This window comes from Stenella coeruleoalba, assembly GCF_951394435.1.
Source record: "Stenella coeruleoalba genome assembly, chromosome: 15".
Classification (NCBI taxonomy): Eukaryota; Metazoa; Chordata; class Mammalia; order Artiodactyla; family Delphinidae; genus Stenella; species Stenella coeruleoalba.
In genome coordinates this window covers 61,553,573-61,578,981 of record NC_137161.1, presented here as the reverse complement: position 1 = coordinate 61,578,981, position 25,409 = coordinate 61,553,573, and the positions used below count along the sequence as shown (strand labels likewise).

Genomic DNA, 25,409 nt, shown 5'->3' with positions numbered 1-25,409 from the left:
GGGTTCGTGCCCCGGTCCGGGAAGATCCCACGTGCCGCGGAGCGGCTGGGCCAGTGAGCCATGGCTGCTGAGCCTGTACGTCCGGAGCCTGTGCTCCGCAACGGGAGAGGCCACAACAGTGAGAGGCCCGCGTACCGCAAAAAAAAAAAAAAAAAAAAAAAAAGGTTACATCAGTTCTAGCACTCACATCTGTATTAATACCCCAACCTGAAAATAAGAATGCCTTTGTTTGGTGTTCCCAGCTAAAGTTAGGAGTATCTCTCTCCTAATGCCTACCACTGCAGGTCACATGGCCATCCCTGAAACAATCACTGTAACCACAGGCAGGAAATGCACTGATTGGCTTCACCTTGGTCAGGTGCTCCATCCTTTGAGCCAGGAGTGGAATCACCCTCCCTGAGGATCTACAAACAGGAACTGGGAGCTGTAGGGAAGGAGGGTGGAAAATGGATGCTGGAGAGACAGCTGACAACTATTCACTACACCACACCTATTAGTACATTATACAAAGGGCGTGGCACAGAATCTTGTCTGCAGTTTGTGGGCGCACAGTAAGTGGTAGCTGTAATTTGCTTATAAGTCTATCTACTAGACCAGAAGCAAACAGAGAATGGGGTCCTTCTCAGCTCAGGCGTCCCTCATGCCTAGCACAGCACCTGGGACATAGCGTAAATATTTGTTGAATTAATGTTAACAGTTGGAATGGGAAATACAATGTGATAGAGTTATAGAAATTATTACAAGAAAAAAGAGAGGATCGTATGACTTAAGGGAATATGAAAACATACACTGTTGCTGGTCCACGACACTGATAAGATAACCAAGCTGGATATAGTTGAATTACAGACTGGGGTTAAAATTGGAATAAATTTCAGTATATATTTTTAGGGGTCTGCTCTAATTTTGGGTCAATTCAGAAAAGAAATACTAAGTGAAGTGTCTTTATCTGCTTTGCCTGGCTTGGGAGTAGAAGAGAAGAAAATCAACCTCTTTCTTTCCCCCTTAAATCTATTCAAGAAGTGTTGCTTGAGCATGCGCTACATGATCCCATATTATATAGGAAAATAAGTTTCAAGAGGACGGCTGATCTAGTCTATTATTTTGTGGATCTTAAGAATCAATGTCAATTAAAAAGACACTAACATCGATTAATCCCACTATGTGCCAGGCGCTGTCCTTCAAGCTTTCACAAATGTGATCTCTTTTAATCCTGAGTAAATTGAGGCTGTGAAAGGTTAAGCTCCTTACCCAGAATCACACAACTAATAAATAAAGACCCAGGTGCTGAGAGGCACATGCCTCAGAACCACTCTTCTTGTTACTAGAAAAGATTTCCTTGTATAAACCTCAGGGACTTTACAAGGGAAATATTGGATTACGGTAATATGACTCATTAGCCCAATTTAATATTACCTATTCATTATAATATAATGATGCTTGCATAGCAGAGCATGCTGCTGTATTTCTGCCTCTGGCTCAGATCACAGGAACTATGAACATAGGCTGATTACATGACCTACATACTCAATATTAAGAACACTTTGAATTGCTCTTATTTATGTGGTTGAAAATATACGGTCTAATTTTGGTCAGCAGTAGCATCTAGGTAATGCTGACTCAGAAGGGAAACATTTGTTGTTGCCAGGAGAAGTGCAAGAGAAAAGCTGAATCACACTGTACCACATCAGATGTTAACACTATTAATATAACGTGCTGAATAGTGAGCAAGATGGAATCAGACCATCTCTGACCAACAGGTTCGTCATTCTACCAGTGGACAGATCCAAGAAATGTCACGGTACTATGTCCCTACGTTGTATTATGTTTCTATCAACTAAGCTTATAATTAGTGTGTGGTTATCTGGCCAATGACACCAGTGTAGTGTACAATCCAAAAAGGGGATTGCAAACTCAATGCCTTCAGGGGCCAGGTGGGTAATGGAAATGAACACATTGGGCAGGTTGTCAGACGTAGGGAGTGAAGTCTACAGTGAACTCTCCGATGGAAGTAGATTTTTCAGGAGATGCCAGAAACCCAGGTTTTTAATATGAAATTTCCCATCTTCAAACTGTGATTGCCATAAAGCACTCTTGTGGGCCAGATCTGTCCATTCTCCCCTGCATGCCTCTGTTAAAAGACTCCTAGTTCATCTCTCATTTCTGTCTTCTTCTATCCTATGGAAGTCTGAACTTGCTTGGGTTCCAGTTTTCTTTTTGAGATAAGAGTTTCTGATACATGCTGTAGTTGTCTATTTGAGACATTGAGAAATTAAATCAATTTTAAAATTTTTATTATTTTTTATACAATTGTTAAAGGTTACACTCCATTTACAGTTATTACAAAATATTGACTATATTCCCTATGTTGTACAATTCATCCTTGTAGCCTATCTTACGCCCAATAGTTTGTACCTCCCTCTCCCCCACTCCTATATTGCACACCCCCAACTGGTAACCACTAGTTTGTTCTCTGTATCTGTGAGTCTGCTTCTTTTCTGTTATATTCACTAGTTTGTAGTGGTGTTTAGATTCCACATATAAGTGATATACAGTATTTGTGTTTCTCTATCTGACTTATTTCACTTAGCATAATGCCTTCCAAGTCCATCCATGTTGCTGCAAATGGCAAAATTTCATTCTCTTTTTATGGCTGAGTAGTATTCTACTGCCATACACACCATAAACATACCACATCTTCTTTATCCATCCATCTCTTGATAGACACTTAGGTAGCTTCCATATCTTGGCTATCCTAAATAACACAATTTTGTTTTTTGGCCGCACCGCACACTTGCAGGGTCTTAGTTCTCCGACCAGGGACTGAACCCAGGCCCTCAGCAGTGAAAGTGTGGAGTCCTAGCCACTGGACCACCAGGGATTTCCTAATAATGCAATTTAAAAATAAACTGTTTCTGCTTTATGGTCTTCAGTTATTCAATCAAAAATGTCTCTTGAGTACCTATTGTAGGTCAGGTGTTTTTCTGGGAGCTTGGGATACATCAGTCAGCAAAAGAGACAAAGAATCCTGCCTCCCTGGAGCTTGGGGGAAGAGAAGGGTGGAAACATGCAATAAACAATAAACATAATAAATACATAAACTATATAGGATAGTAGAAGACGACGTTACAGCTATGGAAAAATAAAGTAGAGCTGAGTAAGGAGGATTGGGAGAGTATAGAGGAAAGGGGGGCCAATGACAATTTTAACCAGGGTGGTAGGGGCAGACCTTATTGAGAAGATACATTTAAGCAAAGAATTGAAGGAGTTGAGGAAGTTGGCCATGAGATTATCATAGGGAAGAGCCAGTGCAAGGATCCTACAGTATCCAGCCTCCATTAGGGCCCCCAGTGACCCCCTGCCTCCTGGTGTTCATGCCCTTGAGGGCTGAATTTAGAAGAGAGGAGAAGAGAGTGTGGCAGAAGTGAAAGTGTGTGACTTGAAAACTAAGTCATAAAAGGCATGTGTTGGTGTTTTCTCGAGTGTTCTTTCTCTTGGATCTCACTCTACAGAAAGGTGTGTTGGGAGCTGCCCAATGGAGAAGTTCATGTGGTGAGGAACTGAGGTCTCCAGCCAACAGCCAGGTGAGTGAGTTTGGAAGCGGGTCCTCCAGCCCCAGTCAAGTCTTCACAGACGGCAGCCCCAGCTGCCATCTTGACTGTAACCTCATGGAAGATCCTGAGCTCCAACCACCCTGCTAAGCCACTCCCAGATTCCTGACCCACAGAAACTCTGTGAGATAATGTATGCTTTTTCTTTTAATTACACTTTGGGGTAATTTGTTACACAGCAACAGATAAATAATACAGACCCTAAATAAGACTGTGCCTGGAGAATGTGAGGCAGAGAGGGAAGTGGTAGGAACTGAGAACAGAGGGTCAAGGTGAAGGTGTGGTAGGATCTCCAGGCTTCTATAAGAATCCTGGTTGTTCCTCAGAGTGAGGTGGAGAGCCACTGCCAGGGTTCATTCTCAGAAGAGTGACATGAGATGACTTACTGGTGTGACAACTGAATAAGAAGGTAGGATTTCTTTAGCACTATATAACAAATTATTTCATACTCATGATGATTCAGAAAAGCTTTTTCTTTTTTTCTCCCTTGCCTCTAATTTCTGTCCTTGATTATCCTGTCAGCCTTGGGTTTTCACTCAAGTCTTCCTTGGATATTCCATGTGGACCTTACATTCTAGCATCTTCCATATCTCAAAACCTCGTCCTTCTCCCTTCAGGAACCCATCCAGAAACAATATTTTGGATGCTGCCTGACTTCAGCAGAACTACTTTTAAACCTTTGTAAAATCCAGACACTCTACTCTTTGTTTTAGAGGATTACGCTACATTGTATCAAATATATTGAAATGCACCCACATCCCACATTTAATATAGATGATATAATTATGTGAATTGAGTTGCAGATTACTGGCCGACATTATATTCTCTTTTAAGAGATTTAAACTTACTGATTTTAATTTTGTGAGTTTTTTTTTGTATTTTGAAGCCATACCTATGTATGTGTAGACATTTATGTATATATGCATGTATGTATATGTGTACACACACACACACACACTTCAAGTTTTAAACATCTTTATAAACCTTCAAAGGTCAAAGACCCTAATTGCTGTGCTTACAGTGCCCAAAAGGTAAGATAACCTGGAACTAGTTTCCTTATATCCTGTAGAACAGTTTCTCAACTTAGTACAATTGACATCTGGAGTCAGATTATTTTCTCTTGTGGGAGCTGTCCTGTGCATCGTAGGACGTTTAGAATCATCCATGGGCTCTACCCACCAGATGCCTGTAGCACACCCTCTCCCCTCCACCCCACTGTGACAACCAAAAATGTCTCCAGACATTGCCAAATATCCCCTGGGTGTAGGGTTGCCAGATAGAATACAGAACTTCCACTTAAATATAAGTTTCAGATCAACAACAAATCACTTTTATTCATATGCCCCAAGTGCAACATTTGGGACATAATTATACTAAAAAAAGTGTTCAATGTTTGTCTGAAATTCAAATTTAGCCGGGTGTCCTATACTTTCATTTGCTAAATCTGGCAACCCTACCTGGAGAGAAAAATTATCCCCAGATGAGAACCATTGCCCTCGATCTTAATTCCCGCCTCCGCCTTCCCTTCTCTCTTTGCTTGAGCTTTAATGGTATATTACTTATTACACTGGTTAGTAAAGTCAAAGAAATCTACTTTCTTCAACTTCAGGGGGTTTCTATGCATGAATGCAATTAGTGCCATTGTCAGTACTCATTTACACAGAAGTCAACCAACCAGTATTTCTTGAACTCCTTTGGGCAAAGCATTGGGCTAGAGGGATACAGAAGAAATATAAAATATAACCCTTAACTTGGAAGAGCTCCAATTTCATTGGGAGAAAATATAATACATACAAAATAGCTTATAATAGAGAATAAAACAAAATAAAGTGCTAAATTATCTGGTACAGACTATAAATGCTCTCAGAGTCAGGAGAAAAGAAGTGTAACAAAAGCCAGAACAGGCAGAGATGGCTTTGTAGCAAGGTGTCGGGGACTGGGCTTTGAAAAACAACTTTAAAACTAGAGTAGGTACTCAGTTCAATAAACATTTGGATTTTGTTGTTGTTGTTGTTGTTTAATTAATTTTTTTTATACAGCAGGCTCTTATTAGTCATCAATTTTATACACATCAGTGTATACATGTCAATCCCAATCGCCCAATTCATCACACCACACCCCCCCACCCACCCGCCGCCTTCCCCATTTGGTGTCCATACGTTTGTGCTCTACATCTGTGTCTCAATTTCTGCCCTGCAAACCGGTCCATCTGTACCATTTTTCTAGGTTCCACATACATGCGTTAATATACGATATTTGTTTTTCTCTTTCTGACTTACTTCACTCTGTATGACAGTCTCTAGATCCATCCACATCACAACAAATGACCCAATTTCATTCCTTTTTTATGGCTGAGTAATATTCCATTGTATATATGTACCACAACTTCTTTATCCATTCGTCTGTCGATGGGCATTTAGGTTGCTTCCATGACCTGGCTATTGTAAATAGTGTTGCAATGAACATTGGGGTGAATGTGTCTTTTTGAATTATGGTTTTCTCTGGGTATATGCCCAGTAGTGGGATTGCTGGATCATATGGTAATTCTATTTTTAGCTTTTTAAGGAACCTCCATACTGTTCTCCATACTGGCTGTATCAATTTACATTCCCACCAACAGTGCAAGAGGGTTCCCTTTTTTCCACACCCTCTCCAGCATTTGTTTTTTGTAGATTTCCTGATGATGCCCATTCTAACTGGTGTGAGGTGATACCTCATTGTAGTTTTGATTTGCATTTCTCTAATAATTAGTGATGTTGAGCAACTTCTCATGTGCTTCTTGGCTATCTGTATGTCTTCTTTGAAGAAATGTCTGTTTAACTCTTCTGCCCACTTTTGGATTGGGTTGGGTTTTTTTTTATCATTAAGCTGCATGAGCTGTTTATATATTTTGGAGATTAATCCTTTGTCCATTGATTCATTTGCAAATATTTTCTCCCTTTCTGAGGGTTGTCTTTTCGTCTTGTTTATGGTTTCCTTTGCTGTGCAAAAGCTTTGAAGTTTCATTAGGTCCCATTTGTTTGTTTTTGTTTTTATTTCCATTACTCTAGGAGGTGGATCAAAAAATATCTTGCTGTGATTTATGTCAAAGAGTGTTCTTCCTATATTTTCCTCTAAGAGTTTTATGATGTCCGGTCTTACATTTAGGTCTTTAATCCATTTTGAGTTTATTTTTGTGTATGGTGTTAGGAAGTGTTCTAATTTCATTCTTTTACATGTAGCTATCCAGTTTTCCCAGCACCACTTATTGAAGAGACTGTCTTTTCTCCATTGTATATCCTTGCCTCCTTTGTCATAGATTAGTTGACCACAGATGCGTGGGTTCATCTCTGGGCTTTCTATCTTGTTCCATTGATCTATGTTTCTGTTTTTGTGTCAGTACCATATTGCCTTGATTACTGTAGCTTTGTAGTATAGTCTGAAGTCAGGGAGTCTGATTCCTCCAGCTCCGCTTTTTCCCCTCAAGACTGCTTTGGCTATTCGGGGTCTTTTGTGTCTCCATACAAATTTTAAGATTTTTTGTTCTAGTTCTGTAAAAAATGCCAGTGGTAGTTTGATAGGGATTGCATTGAATCTGTAGATTGCTTTGGGTAGTATAGTCATTTTCACAATATTGATTCTTCCAATCCAAGAACGTGGTATATCTCTCCATCTATTTGTATCATCTTTAATTTCTTTCATCAGTGTCTTATACTTTTCTGCATACAGGTCTTTTGTCCCCCTAAGGAGGTTTATTCCTAGGTATTTTATTCTTTTTGATGCAATGGTAAATAGGATTGTTTCCTTAATTTCTCTTTCAGATTTTTCATCATTAGTATATAGGAATGCAAGAGATTTCTGTGCATTAATTTTGTATCCTGCAGCTTTCCCAAATTCATTGATTAGCTCTAGTAGTTTTCTGGTGGCATCTTTAGGATTCTCTATATATAGTATCATGTCATCTGCAAACTTCTTCTTTTCCAATTTGTATTCTTTTTATTTGTTTTTCTTCTCTGATTGCCATGGCTAGGACTTCCAAAACTATGGTGAATAACAGTGGTGACAGTGGACATCCTTGTCTTGTTCCTGATCTTAGAGGAAATGCTTTCAGTTTTTCACCATTGAGAATGATGTTTGCTGTGGGTTTGTCGTATATGGCCTTTATTATGGTGAGGTAGGTTCCCTCTATGCCTACTTTCTGGAGAGTTTTTATCATAAATCGGTGTTGAATTTTGTCAAAAGCTTTCTCTGCATCTATTGAGATGATCATATGGTTTTTCTCCTTCAATTTGTTAATATGTTGTACCACACTGATTGATTTGCATATATTGAAGAATCCTTGCATCCCTGGGATAAATCCTACTTGATCATGGTGTATGATCCTTTTAATGTGCTGTTGGATTCTGTTTGCTAGTATTTTGTTGAGGATTTTTGCATCTATATTCATCAGTGATATTGGTCTGTAATTTTCTTTCTTTGTGACATCTTTGTCTGGTTTTGGTATCAGGGTGATGGTGGCCTCATAGAATGACTTTGGGACTGCTCCTTCCTCTGCAATTTTTTTGAAGACTTTGGGAAGGATGGGTGTTAGCTCTTCTCTAAATGTTTGATAGAATTCGGCTGTGAAGCCATCTGGTCCTGGACTTTTGTTTGTTGGAAGATTTTTAATCACAGTTTCAATTTCATTACTTATGATTGGTCTGTTCATATTTTCTATTTCTTCCTGGTTCAGTCTTGGAAGGTTATACCTTTCTAAGAATTTGTCAATTTCTTCCAGGTTGTCCATTTTATTGGCATAGAGTTGCTTGCAGCAGTCTCTCAGGATGCTTTGTATTTCTGCAGTGTCAGTTGTAACTTCTCCTTTTTCATTTCTAATTCTATTGATTTGAGTCCTCTCCCTCTTTTTCTTGATGAGTCTGGCTAATGGTTTATCAATTTTGTTTATCTTCTCAAAGAACCAGCTTTTAGTTTTATTGATCTTTGCTACCGTTTTCATTTCTTTTTCATTTATTTCTGATCTGATCTTTATGATTTCTTTCCTTCTGCTAACTTTAGGGGTTTTTTGTTCTTTCTCTAATTGCTTTAGGTGTAAGGTTAGGTTGTTTATTTGAGATATTTCTTGTTTCTTAAGGTAGGATTGTATTGCTATAAACTTCCCTCTTAGAACTGCTTTTGCTGCATCCCATAGGTTTTCGGTCATCGAGTTTTCACTGTCATTTGTTTCTAGGTCTTTTTTTATTTCCTCCTTGATTTCTTCAGTGATCTCTTGGTTAATCAGTGTGTTGTTTAGCCTCCATGTGTTTGTATTTCTAATAGACTTTTTCCTGTAATTGATTTCTAGTCTCATAGTGTTGTGGTCAGAAAAGATACTTGATACAATTTCAATTTTATTAAATTTACCAAGCCTTGATTTGTGACCCAAGATATGATCTATCCTGGAGAATGTTCCATGAGCACTTGAGAAGAAAGTGTATTCTGTTGTGTTTGGATGGAATGTCCTATAAATTAAGTCCATCTAGTGTAATGTATCATTTAAAGCTTGTGTTTCCTTATTTATTTTCATTTTGGATGATCTGTCCATTGGTGAAAGTGGGGTGTTAAAGTCCCCTACTATGATTGTGTTACTGTCGATTTCCCCTTTCATGGCTGTTAGTATTTGCCTTATGTATTGAGGTCCTCCTATGTTGGGTGCATAAATATTTACAATTGTTATATCTTCTTCTTGGATTGATCCCTTGATCATTATGTAGTGTCCTTCTTTGTCTCTTGTAATAGTCTTTGTTTTAAAGTCTATTTTGTCTGATATGAGAATTGCTACTCCAGCTTTCTTTCAGTTTCCATTTGCATGAAATATCTTTTTCCATCCCCTTACTTTCAGTCTGTATGTGTCCCTAGGTCTGAAGTGGGTCTCTTGTAGACAGCATATATATGGGTCTTGTTTCCACAACAAGAGAAGCCACCACAATGAGAAGCCCGCGCACCGCAACAAAGAGTAGCCCCTGCTCGCCACAACTAGAGACCCGGGCGCAGCAACAAAAACCCAACGCAGCCATAAATAAATAGATAAAGAGGTAAATAAATAACATATTACAAGCAACTTACCTATCACCCTTAAAAAAAAAATTCACACATCACCTGCAGAAGATTCTCTAATACTGTTCTCACAAATTCATTATTGGCCAAAAGCCTGGAAATTGTGGTTCACTTTAGTAATACTTATCATTATGGAGCAAAAACAGACTGCAAAAACTTGGCAAATTATAATTTTTGTGTGGTCGGTCTGTATGTTACTGTTCAGTATATTAATTTAATACTTCATGTCCCTTTATTAAGTCCTCTAAATATTGTTTTCTCTGGCATTCAACCCATGCATAAACTGACTTTTTCCCATTTTCCTTTCATAGAAAAAAGTTAAACTGGCCAAATGTACAACTTTACTGACATACTTTTTCCCCCCTAAGAACATTCTCTTAATCTTCAATTTAGAGGCCTGCTATTGAAGAAATCAAGTGGACAGGGAATATTTTCACTTTGGTTTAGCAGTTTCTGTTTCAACTTTCCAATTTACAACCCTTATGCAGAAGACATTCAGAAAGAATGACCCATGAAACTTTAACAAACCTGAACTCTACATGTTACTTTATTTCATTTGTTCTATCTCCCTTCAAATTCTAGAACTAAAAGCTAACAGATGGGTACAAGGAAAGGAATTCCATCTCCCACCCTCCAAGTTAACTTCCTGACAGCCACTTACTATTTCCATTATATCCACAACAGTTCAATTATAATATTGAAACAACAGAAGGGGACCTGATGGGAATGTTAAATGAGTGCAGCCACTACAGGAATAGTATGGAGGTTCCTTAAAAAACTAAAAATAGAGCTACCATATGATCCTACAATCCCACTCCTGGACATATATCTGGAGTAAACTCTAATTCGAAAAGATACATGCACTCCAATGTTCATGGCAGCACTATTTACAATAGCCAAGACATGGAAGCAACCTAAATGTCCATAAATAGATGAATCGATAAAGAAGATGTGGTATATATATATATACAATGGTTTGAGTCCAACAGTAGAAGAAAAGCCAATGACCCAGTTTGAAGGCAGTCAGGCAGTAAGAATTCTATTACTTGGGATGAGGCCAGCCTTTTTGTTCTATTCAGACCTTCAGCTGATTGGACAAGGCCCACCCACATTAGGGAAGGCAATCTGCTTGACTTAGTCTACCAATACAAATGTTACTCTCATCCAAAAACACCTTCAGAGAAACACCCAGAATAATGACTGACCAAGTATCTGGGCACCCCGTGGCCCAGTCAAGTGGACACATAAAACTAACCATCACAAAGGGTAATTTAGTGGTTTGGAGAAGGCCCAACTATCAAGATTCCACCCAATTCCCCCTTTTTTGTTTTGGCCATGCCACATGGCTTGCGGGATCTTAGTTACCTGACCAGGGATCAAACCCAGGGCCCCTGCAGTGGAAGCATGGAGTTCTAACCACTGGACTGCAGGGAATTCCCTCCACCCTTTTTAAATTTTTTTAATTTTTTTTATTTTTGGCTGTGTTGGGTCTTGGTTGCTGCGCGCGGGCTTTCTCTAGTCGCGGCGAGCGGGGGCTACCCTTCATTGCGGTGCATGGGCTTCTCATTGCGGTGGCTTCTCTTGTTGTGGAGCACAGGCTCTAGGCGCACGGGCTTCAGTAGTTGTGGCGTGTGGGCTCAGTAGTTGTGGCTCGCAGGCTCTAGAGCGCAGGCTCAGTAGTTGTGGTGCATGGGCTTAGTTGCTCCGCGACATGTGGGATCTTCCCGGACCAGGGCTCAAACACATGTCCCCTGCATTAGCAGGCAGATTGTTAACCACTGTGCCACCAGGGAAGCCCCCTCCACCCAATTATTAAAGACAAACAATCCAGTCTTTGTAGAGCTGGGGAGAGGTGTGACGAGATGGTTTTCAGAGGGTATGTGCAAGTTGGGCCAGGGGCATCAAAGCCTACAAGTCATAGCCATCTCCAAGAAAAGACAATTTTATGGGCCTGAGGCCAAAGTAGGTGAAGGTCTGGACTGTGCCCAGCTTAAGACAGAAACAGCTGCCTGCACATGGGGATGAAAATGAAAGGGCCATCAGTCCAGACTGCTCAGCAGCAGTCCAGAGGCAAAAAACAAAGATGCGAAATCCAAATTACATTCATTCATTCAGCAGTATTACAGGGCCTCTGCTACATGCCCAACACTGTGCTAGACATTTCAGATACAAGTATGCATAAGAAATATATTCTTCCCTCCAGAAGCTCAGTCTAGAAGGGAATACAAATATGCAAACAGATAATGATTATCCATTGTGGAAGGCTCACAATACATTGCAATGATAGCATAATGTAAAGTGTCTCAGAGGTCTTCTTGCCACAAAATACCCTCTTATCTCCACCCCCTCCCACCACAGCAATAGTTACTAAAATTCCATCCAGAGATTCATTTGTGTTAGCAATTAAAACACAAAAAAACAAAACTCAACTACAAAGGCTGTCATCCACATCTCAGTAAATTAGCTTAATAAACCTACTTTTCTAAATGTAGCTGAAATCAGTCAGATAGAGAGAATGGGAGTTTTGAGAGGTGAGGAAAAGACATGAGAACGATTTGGAAGATATCGCACTAAGTAAGAGAGAATGCAGGGAACGGGCATCCAGAGGAAGGAGAGGATATCTGAAAAGAAAGGGGACACTTCAAGGTCAAAATCTCCAAGTACAAGGACCCATTAACTTTCTAATACTTTCAGAAAATGAACCTAATTTCTAATGGAAGCTGCCTCCAGAATGTTCACTCACTTCAAAATTCTCCCTAGGGCTGATTGATCCTTCCACATTTTCTTCCCCCAGAGGGAAGAAAAGATCCAAAGAAGAGGCTCTGCTACCATCTCTCTACATCATGGCTGTTATGTCACTTACGTAGTCTGATCCCTAACTTCATCACAGTTATTCTGTCCCCTTGGATTGTCTTGGGTGGTCAGGGTTAGGGAGCGATGAAGGACAGGAGAAGGGGGCTTGTTATGGCCATTCGACAGAGAAAGTAAGGAAGGTATGGATAAATAAAGATTTAAGGAAAGGAAGACACAAGGGGGAAGAGAACTAAAAAAAAGATATGCTTCTAACTGATATATGCCAATAATGTTACTCAGTTACTGACTATTCCATTTTATTCACTTGGTTGGCTACTGCTCACAGTAGCTTGAAATTCCAAGTACATCCTTTATTGCTAATCTCCAGATTTCCCCTTTCACTTATTCCCCATTATTAAAAGAAAAATTTTCAATAGTTGTTTAATTGCATTTTCTGTTCCTTAAGATTCTAAACATTGTGGGTAAAACTAGGTTAAGTGTAGTCAATGCAAGGTCAAGATCTTCAGGCACAAAAAATCCATTAAATTTCTAATTTAATGAACCTAATTTCAAATGAAAGCTGCCTCCAGAATATATGGTTAAGCATGTTCTGGGTATAATTTGTTTTGGCAAACACTATAGAAATTCACATAAAATTTCACTGAACTAAAAGTAAATTGCCCACCTAGCAAAAGATATTTTTCAATAGCTTCAAATGAATCCTAAAGGATGACAATTCTTGGAGAGAAATAAAGTATGGGTGAGTTAGAAATTGTAATTCTGGGTCATCTACCTCAATTAGAGAGACTATCTATGTTTAATTTGGTTGTGGTTAACACAGTTGACTTGGAGGCCTTATTTAGACACAACCTGAAATACCAAAGTTAAATCTCTATATCTATGTGTTTTACAGTGAAAGAAATGAAACAAAATTTTCTTCAAAGTATTAAAAACCAAAATTGCAATTATTAATGAAGTACTAGAATGTGAAACTGTTTTTCTCTTTGAATTATCTTTTAGTAGCTGTAATTTCTCTGATTCATTAAACACTTTTCTTATTCTGGCCCCCCAAAACATCAATACAAATAAGATAAAGTTTTCCTAAAGCACCCTTCATGAACCCCTAAATGAACCCCTAAATGCAAAATCTCATGAACCCCTAAATGCAAAATTTCACTGACTGTGTAGTGGGCAGATAATCACTTTGTCTGCTGAATCACCTTACTGACAGATTTTGAGGAAAATATTTTTACATGCCACTCTCAAACTTGTTATCAGAAATTGTTATGCAAAAAAAATTGCAAACTTGCAAACTCTCACATTGCCTAATTTTTCCTCACCAAACCCACTATGATATAGCTAAAAGGGAATAACTTTCATTAATTTTCCTACAAATGAAAAAGACTGATAGGTTACAAATTATGCATGATTTTTAATTACAAGTAAGCTGGACAGAAACATCTACTTTATTCAAAGTTGAGGAACAGCCAATGGAAATTTCCCTCTAATTTAGAACTTAAATGCCGTTCCTTTTTCTTCTCTTTCAAGATCTCATCTCATCTGATCCTATCATCACCACTCCAGTTCACAGACCTTCAGTCTTGCGACTTTCCATCCTTCAAGACCCAGCTCAGGCATCTCCTCCATGGAGCCTTCCCAGGTTGCCCCAGGCACCATGATTTCAAAGTACCTACTGCTTATGTCACTAACCTACAGCTGGGATGCATTACTTGAGTAATATTCAAGCTTTCTATTGACCACTTGTCACGGATGCTGTTCAAGCAATCAATGATGAATCGGATTAGATGTCCTGAGAACCTGATTATCAATTTCTTCACTTATACTCCCAACTAGACCACGGACTTCTTTTAACAGTTATCGCCTTGTTGTTTACCCTCTTCACATCCCTACAGTGGCCCTTTAATAACATTTATTATTTACATAAGGGTTATGAAATTTTATCTACTATGGTTATCCTGGTGGACTATAAGGATGGTTGCATCCACTTGTATAGAAGGAAAAGATCTCCCCTGAACTGAGAAATCATTTTTCAGTTATCTGGGTAAAAGGCCTATATCTGAGACTGGAAATGGAAACCATGAGTCCAAAAAGATGGGACTGGGCACTCTTGATTTTACTGGTAGCAGGGCCAAGGAGACAACTCCCCGGTAGTGGTGGCCAATGGCATAACCATACAATGACCATCAGGGCATCAGAAAAGTAGGAAAGCTGGGTAGATGCCATTAGAGTTACAAGGTAAATACCTCAAATGCCAGGACCCAGGATCAAAAAGCAATATTCTGTAAACTTTTTTCAAAAAAATGCTTCAACATCCTCTAAATTTCCCTTTTGTTTTCTACACCTATTAGGTCAAGTTGTTTTGAAAATCAGTCTACCTCAACTCTGTCAAGGGAAATCAATGAAAGGTTTTGCCTTTGCCTGAGCAACCAGGGGGCCAGAAAAGGGGCCAGGTGGCAACACACAAGCAAGTTAAAGAAACCTTATGAATGGGAAAACCTGGAAGAAGAATAAGAGCCACCTGCTCTGTTCTAAACACTGGAAGGTTGAGAGCGTGTTTTACCAAGGACAGCAGCATTTTAAAACAAACACTGCATTATTTCGAATGAGTTCCATTTCTCACGCTAAAAAAAAAAGTAGTCCTGCATAAAAATTAAAAGGGTATTATTTGCAAAAATTCAGAGAATACATGCTACATATTCTCTCTACAGTACAGAGTAACACATTATTGAGTAAAGATTATCATACTTTTATGAATAATAAGCTTTTCCCCCTCGACAGTATAAACAAGGTTCGTTTTCTGAAATATTTTCCCAAACACTATTCTTCCACCATAAGTAATATTGAAGCTCATCTAAAAGATTGCCAGGTAGTTTTTTCTATAGTTACTCTGGATATTCTTTTCAAATGACAAAACGTGTCTTATATGTTGTGAAATAGCTCTTCTGTTGTACGAACTACTTTTAAAACTACTGAAAAAAAATTATTTTAGAATTAAACTATCTAGAAATTTCCTTACTCTTGCCCCAATAATGTAAAATATATTCATATCTGTTAAATTCAAATAAATCCACACTTAAAAGTTATTTACTTATGACATATCTATTTATATTACAAGTTATATAAATTATATGCTTAAAATATTTAGGCATACATTCTTAAATTAATCTTAAATATAAATTCTCAAGATAAATATATTAACATCTCAGTGCTTCACATCTTTAAATCTGTGAAACACTCCATGGGAAGCAACAGAATAGTGATGCAATTCTCGGGTGAAAATTGCTAAAACTTCTTGAAATAGTCAAATAATTGTTAAACCCACTGGTTTTGAAGTTAGAAAAACTGAGTAAATCTGAAAAACTGGATCAAGTTTCTCATGTACACCTTAAAGATTACCTATAAAGATTTATGTTAAAGCACTAATTTTAAAAAAGATAATATCAGTGTGAATTTGGGGTAACCATTTTCCCTGGAACTTTATGGAATAGAGTTCTCCCTTCCAGAAGAAAACTTATTAATTTTTTTTAGAAACTTCACTCAATATATTTCTTTTAAAAGTGAAATATTTTATATATTTCGTATATCTAGGAAATGGGATATTTAGCGAAGTGACTATGCTGAAAACTAAAAAACATTAACTAAAAAAATAATTAAAAACTATAAAAGTAGAAGACATCAGTAAAATACACTCTATACAGAACACTAATCACACACTGTGCACATTTCTTCTTACATAAAACGTACTTGCAGAACTTTAGTATTAGCATAACAATAAATTATTATACAGCATTTTAGGGGAAAATCTGGTTATTCCATATTCCTGATTGAATTCTGTGTAAACAGAAATTAACTATAAGGACTATTTTTGGTATAAAAGGTAATCCGAGCCAAAAGTGTTTAAGAGATAACCTGAGATTTTAGAAGAGAGATGTGTACAATCAAAATGGAAGCTCCTTAAATCAACTGGCAATAAAATATTAGACCAGAAATAGTAATGATTATAAACTGCCATTCTGCCACTGTTATTGATATTAACCAAAGTATTAGGGAAGAGAAAATACTAGAGAAGTATCAATAATACTTTCGGATTAGAATGAAAAAAAAGGAGATTTGAATAGAATTGAAAGTTATCATTGCTAATTAAAAAACAATTAGGTCGGGCTTCCCTGGTGGTGCAGTGGTTGAGAGTCCGCCTGCCGATGCAGGAGACACGGGTTCGTGCCCCAGTCTGGGAAGATCCCATATGCCGCGGAGCGGCTAGGCCCGTGAGCCATGGCCGCTGAGCCTGCGAGTCCAGAGCCTGTGCTCCGCAACGGGAGAGGCCACAACAGTGAGAGGCCCGCGTACCGCAATAAAAAAACAAAACAAAACAAAACAATTGGGTCTACAGAATAGTAATTCTTCAAAATGGAGCACATAACTGGTAAGCAGGGTACTTCATCAGCAGGCAATCCTCTGCATTTAAGGGGAAAAAATTAGGCAATTTCAGGGAGTTCTTGACTTGTCATTTCTTTGGGGGTCTTTCAACTTCATTTGTTCCCTTTATATAAAGGAAAGTAAAAGCTGACTTCAAGGTACCATCACCACCCTGTTGTGAAAAGCAGAGGAAAGTGGCCCACAGAAAACCACAGAGCCCAGTGTAAGCTGTTCTCCAGTGAACAGGAACGAGGCTGAAGTTGGTCAGCTATAACAGAGAGAGAAAGAGTCTTTTAGGGCTCATATAAACCAGACCCATGAGTTGGCATTCTAAGCAGTTTGAAACTCACCTGTACAAAAGGCCAGTACATCAGACCACTCTGGAATAAAGAGAAACTTTATTAGGATGCTTTTTAATCGCACAAAACGATCACACAGTTCGTTCTATAAAGCATTAAGAAACACCAGGCAGGTGGAATGTGGACGCGGTATTACATTTCAGACTAAGCAGATTAAATTAGACTACTTATGGTCTCTTGAGTGGAAGAGGGTAAGGAGTTGTACAAACAGCCGTTAGGCACAAGAATAAAGATTTTTATTATATTCACAAATTTACAATAAAAAGTCTACCTGAATCAGTACCAATTCTAGAAGACAACTGCTTTCAAAATAACAACACATATTTATTTATTTAAATTTATTCATATTTTACTTTTGGCTGCGTTGGGCCTTCGTTGCTGCGTGCGGGCTTTCTCTAGCTGCGGCGAGGGGGGGCTACTCTTTGTTGTGGTATGCGGGCTTCTCATTGTGGTGGCTTCTCTTGTTGTGGAGCACGGACTCTAGGCGCGCAGACTTCAGTAGTTGTGGCATGCAGGCTCAGTAGTTGTGGCTCACGGACTTCGTTGCTCCGCGGCATGTGGGATCTTCCCGGACTAGGGCTCGAACCCGTGTCCCCTGCATTGGCAGGCAGGTTCTTAACCACTGAGCCACCAGGGAAGTCCACAACACATATTTATATATTGCAATTTTCCTGTTGGCCCATGCAAATGATGCAAGGGAAATATTGATAAAATACAGGATCATCAATCAATTTTTAAAACTCTAGACTAAACTGTTCTTTATGGTGATTTAATAATAATATATTCTAACTACTTCATGCTACAGAATAAGTTTAGCTTTTAAGATGTATTTATTTGTGGGAATTCCCTGGTGGTCCAGGGGTGAGGACTCAGGGCTTTCACTGGTGGGGCCCAGGTTTGATCCCTGGTCAGGGAACTAAGATCCTGCAAGTCGCGTGGTGTGGCCAAAAAAAAAGATGGATTTATTTTAACAGGCTTTAACCTGTTCATTCTGACAAAAGAGATCATTATGGATTTTTTTTTAAAGATAGAGATCTTGGTATGTAAATTATATCTTAAAAAAAAAAAAGCTAGAGGTTTTTAAAATAGTCCTTACAAGTGGTATTACACTAGTAATATAAAGGTGGTATTATTTTTTCTTTTTTTGTTTTTACTAATTTTTATTTTCTAAAGTTTCTATAATAAACTGTTGCAATAAAAGCTATTTAAAGTTTAAAGTGTATACTCATTTAAGAATTTACTACTTTAGGGGCTTCCCTGGTGATGCAGTGGTTAAGAATCCGCGTGCCAACGCAGGAGACACGGGTTCGAGCCCTGGTCCGGGAAGATCCCACATGCCGTGGAGCAACTAAGCCTGTGCACCACAACTATTGAGCCTGTGCTCTAGAGTCCACGGGCCACAACTACTGAAGCCCATGTGCCTAGAGCCCGCGCTCTGCAACAAGAGAAGCCACCGCAACGTGAAGCCCACGCACCGCAACAAAGAGTAGCCCCTGCTCTCAGCAACTAGAGAAAACCCGCGTGTAGCAGCGAAGACCCAATACAGCCAAAAATTAAATAAATGAATAAATAAATAAATTTATTTTAAAAAAAAGAATTTACTACTTTAGGAAAAACCCATCCAAACATGGCTTCACTTCTTATGGCAATTTTTTTTCTTCAGAATGTAGCCTCACTCAGTGTGCAGATCTTGGTCTCCCATGCCATTCCCCACAAAAAGGAAAAAGGACTCCTCAAAGAAATGGTTGATTCCAGGGCCAGAGTAGGGCAGGTACAAGGTACAAGATGAGCCTAGAACATCTATCTTTATGATATAAAGTAAGGAAGTGGCTTAAAAAAAAAAAAAAAGATGGGGGGACTCTCACAAGGAAATAGGAGCCAGCTTGAAGCGACTCTCACTGGCCAAGTCTGGGACATTTGCAAAACAAAAATAATTAAACACAGCAATGAGTTACAAACCATCGAAAAAATGGGAATCCCTGAGTCCCTACTGATAACAGAGAAATAAGCAAATAACTGGGAGAGAAAAGGGGGCTCTTGCTTACAGAATGCTGCGCGCTACCTAGTAAATGCGGATGGGTCACCGTAGATGTGTCCTTGCCCATCAACCCTACTTCCAATTCATCATCAAGACCTACCAATTCTATCTCCTAAGTATTTTTGAAATCCTTCCTCTGCCCACTGCTTCATGATTTCTTACGTGAACTTGGTCACAGTAACCCTCTAACTGGTCTCCCTTGCCAGTAATCACTTAAGTTCAAGATCCTTGGCATGGCCTTCAACACCTTCCGAGATCCAAAGTCATTTGCAGTTGTTCCTCAATTCATATTTTATATTCTATGAATAGCATCTCTTGTAGTTTCTCCCTTACAGGTACACCACAGTGTTTTATGCATTCCTTCCTCGGCTCCTTCTGCCCCTGGAAAGGCCCCAGGTATCCGCCTAACTCCCCTGAGTTCTTTAAGACTCCGCTCAGGCATAACCTGCCCCCGGAAGCTTTCCTTGAGCCGCGCCCTTACATCTCCATGCTGTGCTAAGTACCCGTTTGCATGCTCTGAGCACTGCTCCTGGCATTGAGGTTAATGTTTGTCTATTTACTTGTCTATCTACCCCACTACATTGTAAGTCCCTTAAAGACAGTAGCAATGTGTGTGCGTGTATCTCTCTCTCTCTCCCTCTCTCTCTCTCTCTCTCTCTCTCTCTCTCTCTCTCTATATATATATATATATATATATATATATATGTTTTGTGTTATCTTCTGCTAACACCTAGTGCAATGCCTAGCAGATAGTTTCTTGTTATGGGAGATCTTCAGGAAAGTCCCCAAATGGTGCTGGGCATCAGACTGCCGATACCCTCTTTCTTCTCAAGGGCATAGATACAACTGACTCATTTGGAACCACTGTTTTTGTTGTGTTTTGCTTTTGGTTTTTTCTTTTTTAAAATATTTATTTATTTATTTGGCCGTACCAGGTCTTAGTTGCAGCACCCAGGATCTTCGTTGCCGCGTACGGGATCTTTAGTTGCGGCATGTGGAATCTAGTTCCCTGACCAGGGATCGAACCTGGGCCCCCTGCATTGGGAGTGAAGAGTCTTAACCGCTAGACCACCAGGGAAATCCCAGAACCACTGTTTTTAAAAAGGTGTGTAAAAGTCGCCACGTTTCTACCCAATGAAGATAGCCTGTATGTCTTCATTAAAGAAGGAGAATCTGAAATATCTGCAAATCCTTGGTCAAAGCCCCTTTCTTTTACAACTCTGCTTGGCTTGCTCTTCGTATAAATGTATAAATGTTCCTTCCCCAAAGTAAAGCAGAAGAAAATCATATTTGGATGTCACCATGGGCCCATAATTTTTGCCTCAAGAGAAGTAACAAGAGTTCTGAATGCTTTTCCCCCCGGAGGGGCTCAGCAGCATGTGGCTTCCACCCTCCCTGTCATCTGCCTTCAACCACCAAGCGGGTGATAATGGTTCTCGTGCTCAGAATAGTTCAACAGAAGATGCTGGGGGTGTGGGTGAGGGTGGCGGGATGGCTGGGGCTGGCTTGGCACTGCTTTTGATCAGGAATTAAGTAGATGTGGAGCCCTAGACAAGGCTGTGTATATTCTGGAATCCTGAAAATTCACCTCATTGTCATTAATAGAATCAAATAGAATCAAACATTGTCATTAATAGAATCACACTAGGCCAGAGATGGAAAGCATCCCTGACTCTGCCAGGTCTTGAGGACACTGCTCAATAAATCTTCATTGAATAAATGAATAGATATTTGTGGGATTGGATCATATATATATTTGTACTGAGCAAACAGGGCAAGAGGTGACTTGATTCCAGCCTCAGGATAACCCTGGGAAACACCTTCCTTTTCTGTAAATACCTCTGTGATGTCAAGAAGGTTCCTTTCGTAGGGACTCAGCAGAATGCACACTTGGAAACATCAGCTCTAAATGTGAGAATGATTCCATTAAGCCACTCACATTCTACTATTCCTATTTTGCAATAACTTCTTTGGCTCCAAAAAAATCACCGTGATCACTAACAAGAATAAATATAAGAATGTCAGAAATCGTTGTGAACATTGACTAAAATTCAGAGACACATATAGACACTCTTAAAGCTTCTCATTCAACTATCAAAACAAATTTAAGATCTGTCAAAATATAGTACCCTGTGCCAACCAACTGGAGCCCTAATTTAAGAATTTTTTTTTTTTTTTGGTGGTACGCGGGCCTCTCACTGTTGTGGCCTCTCCCGTTGCGGAGCACAGGCTCCAGACGCGCAGGCTCAGCGGCCATGGCTCACGGGCCCAGCCACTCCGCGGCATGTGGGATCTTCCCAGACCGGGGCACAAACCTGCGTCCCTTACATCGGCAGGCAGACTCTCAACCACTGCGCCACCAGGGAAACCCAAGAATATTTTTATTTAAATGTATTTAATGTTAAAAAGATACAAAAAGATCCTGGTCGTATTTTCAAAAGTCTGTCTTACCTTATATGTATTCCAGAATTTCTGTCTCAGGTCCAAAAATATGTCATCCTTTTTCTGGAGAATACTCATACCTATTTGAAAAAACACACACCAAAAGAATTTTAAAAGATTTAATACGAAGAATACTGTATAACAGCTCATGTTCAAGTTTTCTATTCCAATATGCAAGGTAACCACCACTATCACTAACTCAGTATGTTCCGTCTGACCCAACAGTGAAAACAAAAGATAATCTCCATTCTAAAGTTAGGTAAATTTTAAAGTGATGATAAATATGAACTGAGAATAGCAGGGTACCGAGTTATAGCAGAATGATTATTTTTTTAAAATCTGTTAGAGAATTCACAAAAACCTCAGTGTTAGCATGGTGGGACTATTGGTGACTTTTCTTCTCTCCCTTCAAAACATGTTGTGAAATGTTTAAAATTTTAAAAATTTAATTTCCTTCTTTTACAAAAAGGCTGCTGGGCTCTGGGTATTCTAGCAACTTCAGATTTCCCATCTAAGAGGCTTTCTAAATGGAATTTGAAAGCAGAACACCAGTTCAGACTTCCTAAAAACATCCGGAAAACTTTGACGTTCAACAACCCTGAAAAGGAAGTCAGGGAACAAGGAAAAAACCCTCCTATTTTAGGAAAATGACAGTGCTTTAAAAAGTCTCCTCCAACTCTGATTAGGAAGAAGGGGAAATAAAATCTTTTTAGTCAATTGCAGGGGATTCTTAGAACAGGACCGGTAAGAAAACGGAGCCCAATATTGGTAATAGTATTCCACTTACCCAGCACTAATTAAGGGCTAAGCACTTGATGTGTTTTCTTTCATCTGACCCTCCTAACCCTCAGCTAAGGATGATGGAGTTGCAGAGGAGGAAAAGAGCTCAGAGAGGTTGATAGTGATCCAAGTCCAACCCAGGTGTGGATTCCGAGCCAGACCTTTCAATCACAACTATTCTACCTCCCAAGGCAGCCCCAGCACAAAGGAACATCTGATACAGGCAATTTCCAAGTCTGAAGTGCCTTGAACAAACATCCAACCCACCCCCTTCCCACCATCCCCCTTCAGTTTAACATGAGGAGAGGGAAACAGGGCCCAGAAATCTGAAATGCAAAACAAAGAAGCAATGTGGGCAGGAATCGGTTTCAGGGGCCTCGGGCTTGAACCACAGGCCCCAGCAGCCCTGTGACTGCAGCATCTTTCTGGTTTCAGGAACACTGACATTCCCCAGGGAGATGAAGACCATGACATGGATTGTGTTGCTTTCGGGCAGGTCGTTTATCCCTTTGAGCCTCAGTTTCCTTGTCTGTAACATGGGAATAACAATACCTGCCTCACTGGGTTGTTTGAGGATTAGATAGGAATCTGACTCCCAAATGCCAGCAGCCCCCAACCCTCCATCCCATCACCAGAGTACAAGGGCACTGCAGTAACAGGCATGAGGAACCTGTTTGCCAATCTGGCCTGGAAGTCACGCGCTGGGATCAGAGACAGATCTTCTGATAAATCAGGCAGCTCCTGGTCTCAGGTCCTCTATCCCCTGACCTCACTGACCCCATGGGCCATGTGGTTGGCACTGCATCAGGCATGTTTCCTGTGGAGTTTGTGAGTGACTCTGGCCCCCAAAATAAGATCCAAGGGGCAGTGTAGGTTCCTTCAAAGTGGTGACTTGACCACTTCAACACAGTTTAGAAGAAAGCACCAACAGCCACTGACAAGACCCCTTGGGGGATCTGTGATCTCCAAGGCCAAGGCCAGGCCCAGGACCCTTGAATTTTCTTAGGGGATCGGGTGCCCCTCCCCTGCCCACTCCCTTCCAAGCAATAGAAAACGCTATGAAGATGAAGGCCACAGAGCCCTTGCCATTGTTTTTAGAATTTAGGGCGCTAAGAAAGGTTCCCAAAGTCAGGCCCTCAGGCTCCAGGGTGGACTTTTTGAGGAGGGGGCTCCCCAGACCCTCACAGGTACACAGTCCTCTCATGGCAGGGGTCCGAGGTCTCCTGACATTTTCTGTGGGTTTTGATATGGGGATGGGACCCCCTTCAGGGAAATCTTGTTACAAAAGCAGCACTACCGCCCTGAGCACACATTTTGAGGGGAACCGGGCCGCACCTCAGATTCCACCGGCTCTGCCCGCACCATCCTGAATCCCCTCACCTTTTGTTTGTATGTTGAAAAGGAGTATCCCGCCAGTGGAAAGGAGACCCCGCCCCACAACATGGTCACGGGGCTCACAGCTGACATGGTAGCAAGCTGGGGTCTCCTCGACGTTCCCGTGGACCTTTATCAGGGGAAAACGGATCCCCAGCCCTGCCTCCTCACTTCCGGCCTACGTATGCCCCAGGACCCCTGAAACCTCCAGCCCCAGACTACGGGCAACCCAGCGTCCGAACTGCGACCTGGCCCCCTAATTCCTGGCCTCTCCGGCAACCTTCCCTCAATTTCTTTCCCCTCAATCCTGTTAATCCACGGTCCCCAAACTTCTCGACCCTCGCACCTCGACCTCCGGCCCTCATCCAGACCCTCCCAGTCCCCTGAACCCTGGCCCCCACCCCAGGATTCCAGCCCCGGTCCCCGGCCCCCAGAGCCCCAGCCTCCTGCCTGGTCCCAGCCCCTGAAACCCCGACCCCTGCCTCTCGTCCCCCAATTCCGGATCCGCCTCAGTCCCCCAGTTCCGGCCCCCAGGTGCCTGGCTCGGCTACTCACCGAAGTAGAAGGCAGAGACGTACACCGGCCCGCCGAACGCCTGGTCGCACAGCACCTTGGCCAGGACGGCGCGCGGCGCGCGCCCCGGCAGCGCGCGCTCCAGCAGGCGCAGCCACACGTAGTTGAAATTCGCGTGGAAGGCCACGGCCACGGTGGCCACGTGCCGCGTCTGCCGCCAGTCAGCAGGGCCGCCCCGCAGCCGCTGCTGCAGCGCGTCGCCGGCTGAGAAGAGCGCGGCGTAGAGCAGCACGTTCGTGGGCCAAGGGTAGCGCCGGACGGTGCGCAGGAGCTCCCGCCACCAGCCCGCCATGCCCGTGCCCTGGGCGCCGGCCAGGGACCGCCGCCAGCTCCGGGCCACGCCCACCGCCCCCTGCCCCCCTACCCCCTGCCCCCCTACCCCCTACCCCCTACCCCCCGGCCTCCGCCCTCTGCCCCCAGCCACCGGCGCACCGTCTCCCGCCACCTGCACCTGCCTCCTCTCCACGCTCGAAGGCGATTGGGCGCCCCGCGTACACCCAACTGCACCGACCAATCCCGTGGCCACTGGCGATCCTGGAGGCTGAGCTTTTGAAATACTGCTGGTCCGCATATGCATTAACCCCTTACAAGTCATGTCCAGAACAGGCAAATCCTTACAGACTTAAGGGGCTGGGCGATGGGGGGGATGCGAAGTGACTGCTAACCGGGTGTGGGATTCTTTTTTGGGGTGATGAACTATTGTATAATTAGATAGTGGTAACAGTTGCACGGAAAACCATTAAAGACCCTTTTAAAAATTTTATTTATTTATTTTTGGCTGCGTTGGGTCTTCGTTGCTGCGCGCAGGCTTTCTCTAGTTGCGGCGAGCGGGGGCTACTCTTCGTTGTGGTGCGCGGGCTTCTCCTTGCAGTGGCTTCTCTTGTTGGGGAGCACTGGCTCTAGGCGCACGGGCTTCGGTAGTTGTGACGCATG

General features: G+C 41.4%; 1 protein-coding gene across 3 annotated transcripts in view; it reads right to left on the bottom strand.

Moving 5' to 3' along the window:
• The window catches only part of MPV17L (MPV17 mitochondrial inner membrane protein like), a gene marked incomplete at its 5' end in the record, with an annotated part of 35,099 nt that extends 10,331 nt beyond the window's left edge, over positions 1-24,768 (bottom strand). The window contains 4 exons of one of the 3 annotated variants that reach the window (XM_079946024.1): positions 15,655-17,178; positions 17,261-17,290; positions 21,759-21,829; positions 24,459-24,768. In XM_079946024.1, coding sequence (XP_079802150.1) covers positions 16,999-17,178; positions 17,261-17,290; positions 21,759-21,829; positions 24,459-24,768 — 591 coding nt within the window. In that variant the 3' untranslated portion in view covers positions 15,655-16,998. Of the gene's footprint in view, positions 1-15,654; positions 17,179-17,260; positions 17,291-21,758; positions 21,830-24,458 lie in introns of those variants that run through there. The other 2 variants (XM_079946026.1, XM_079946025.1) reach the window with 2 other exon arrangements.
• Positions 24,769-25,409: the final 641 nt, after the last annotated feature.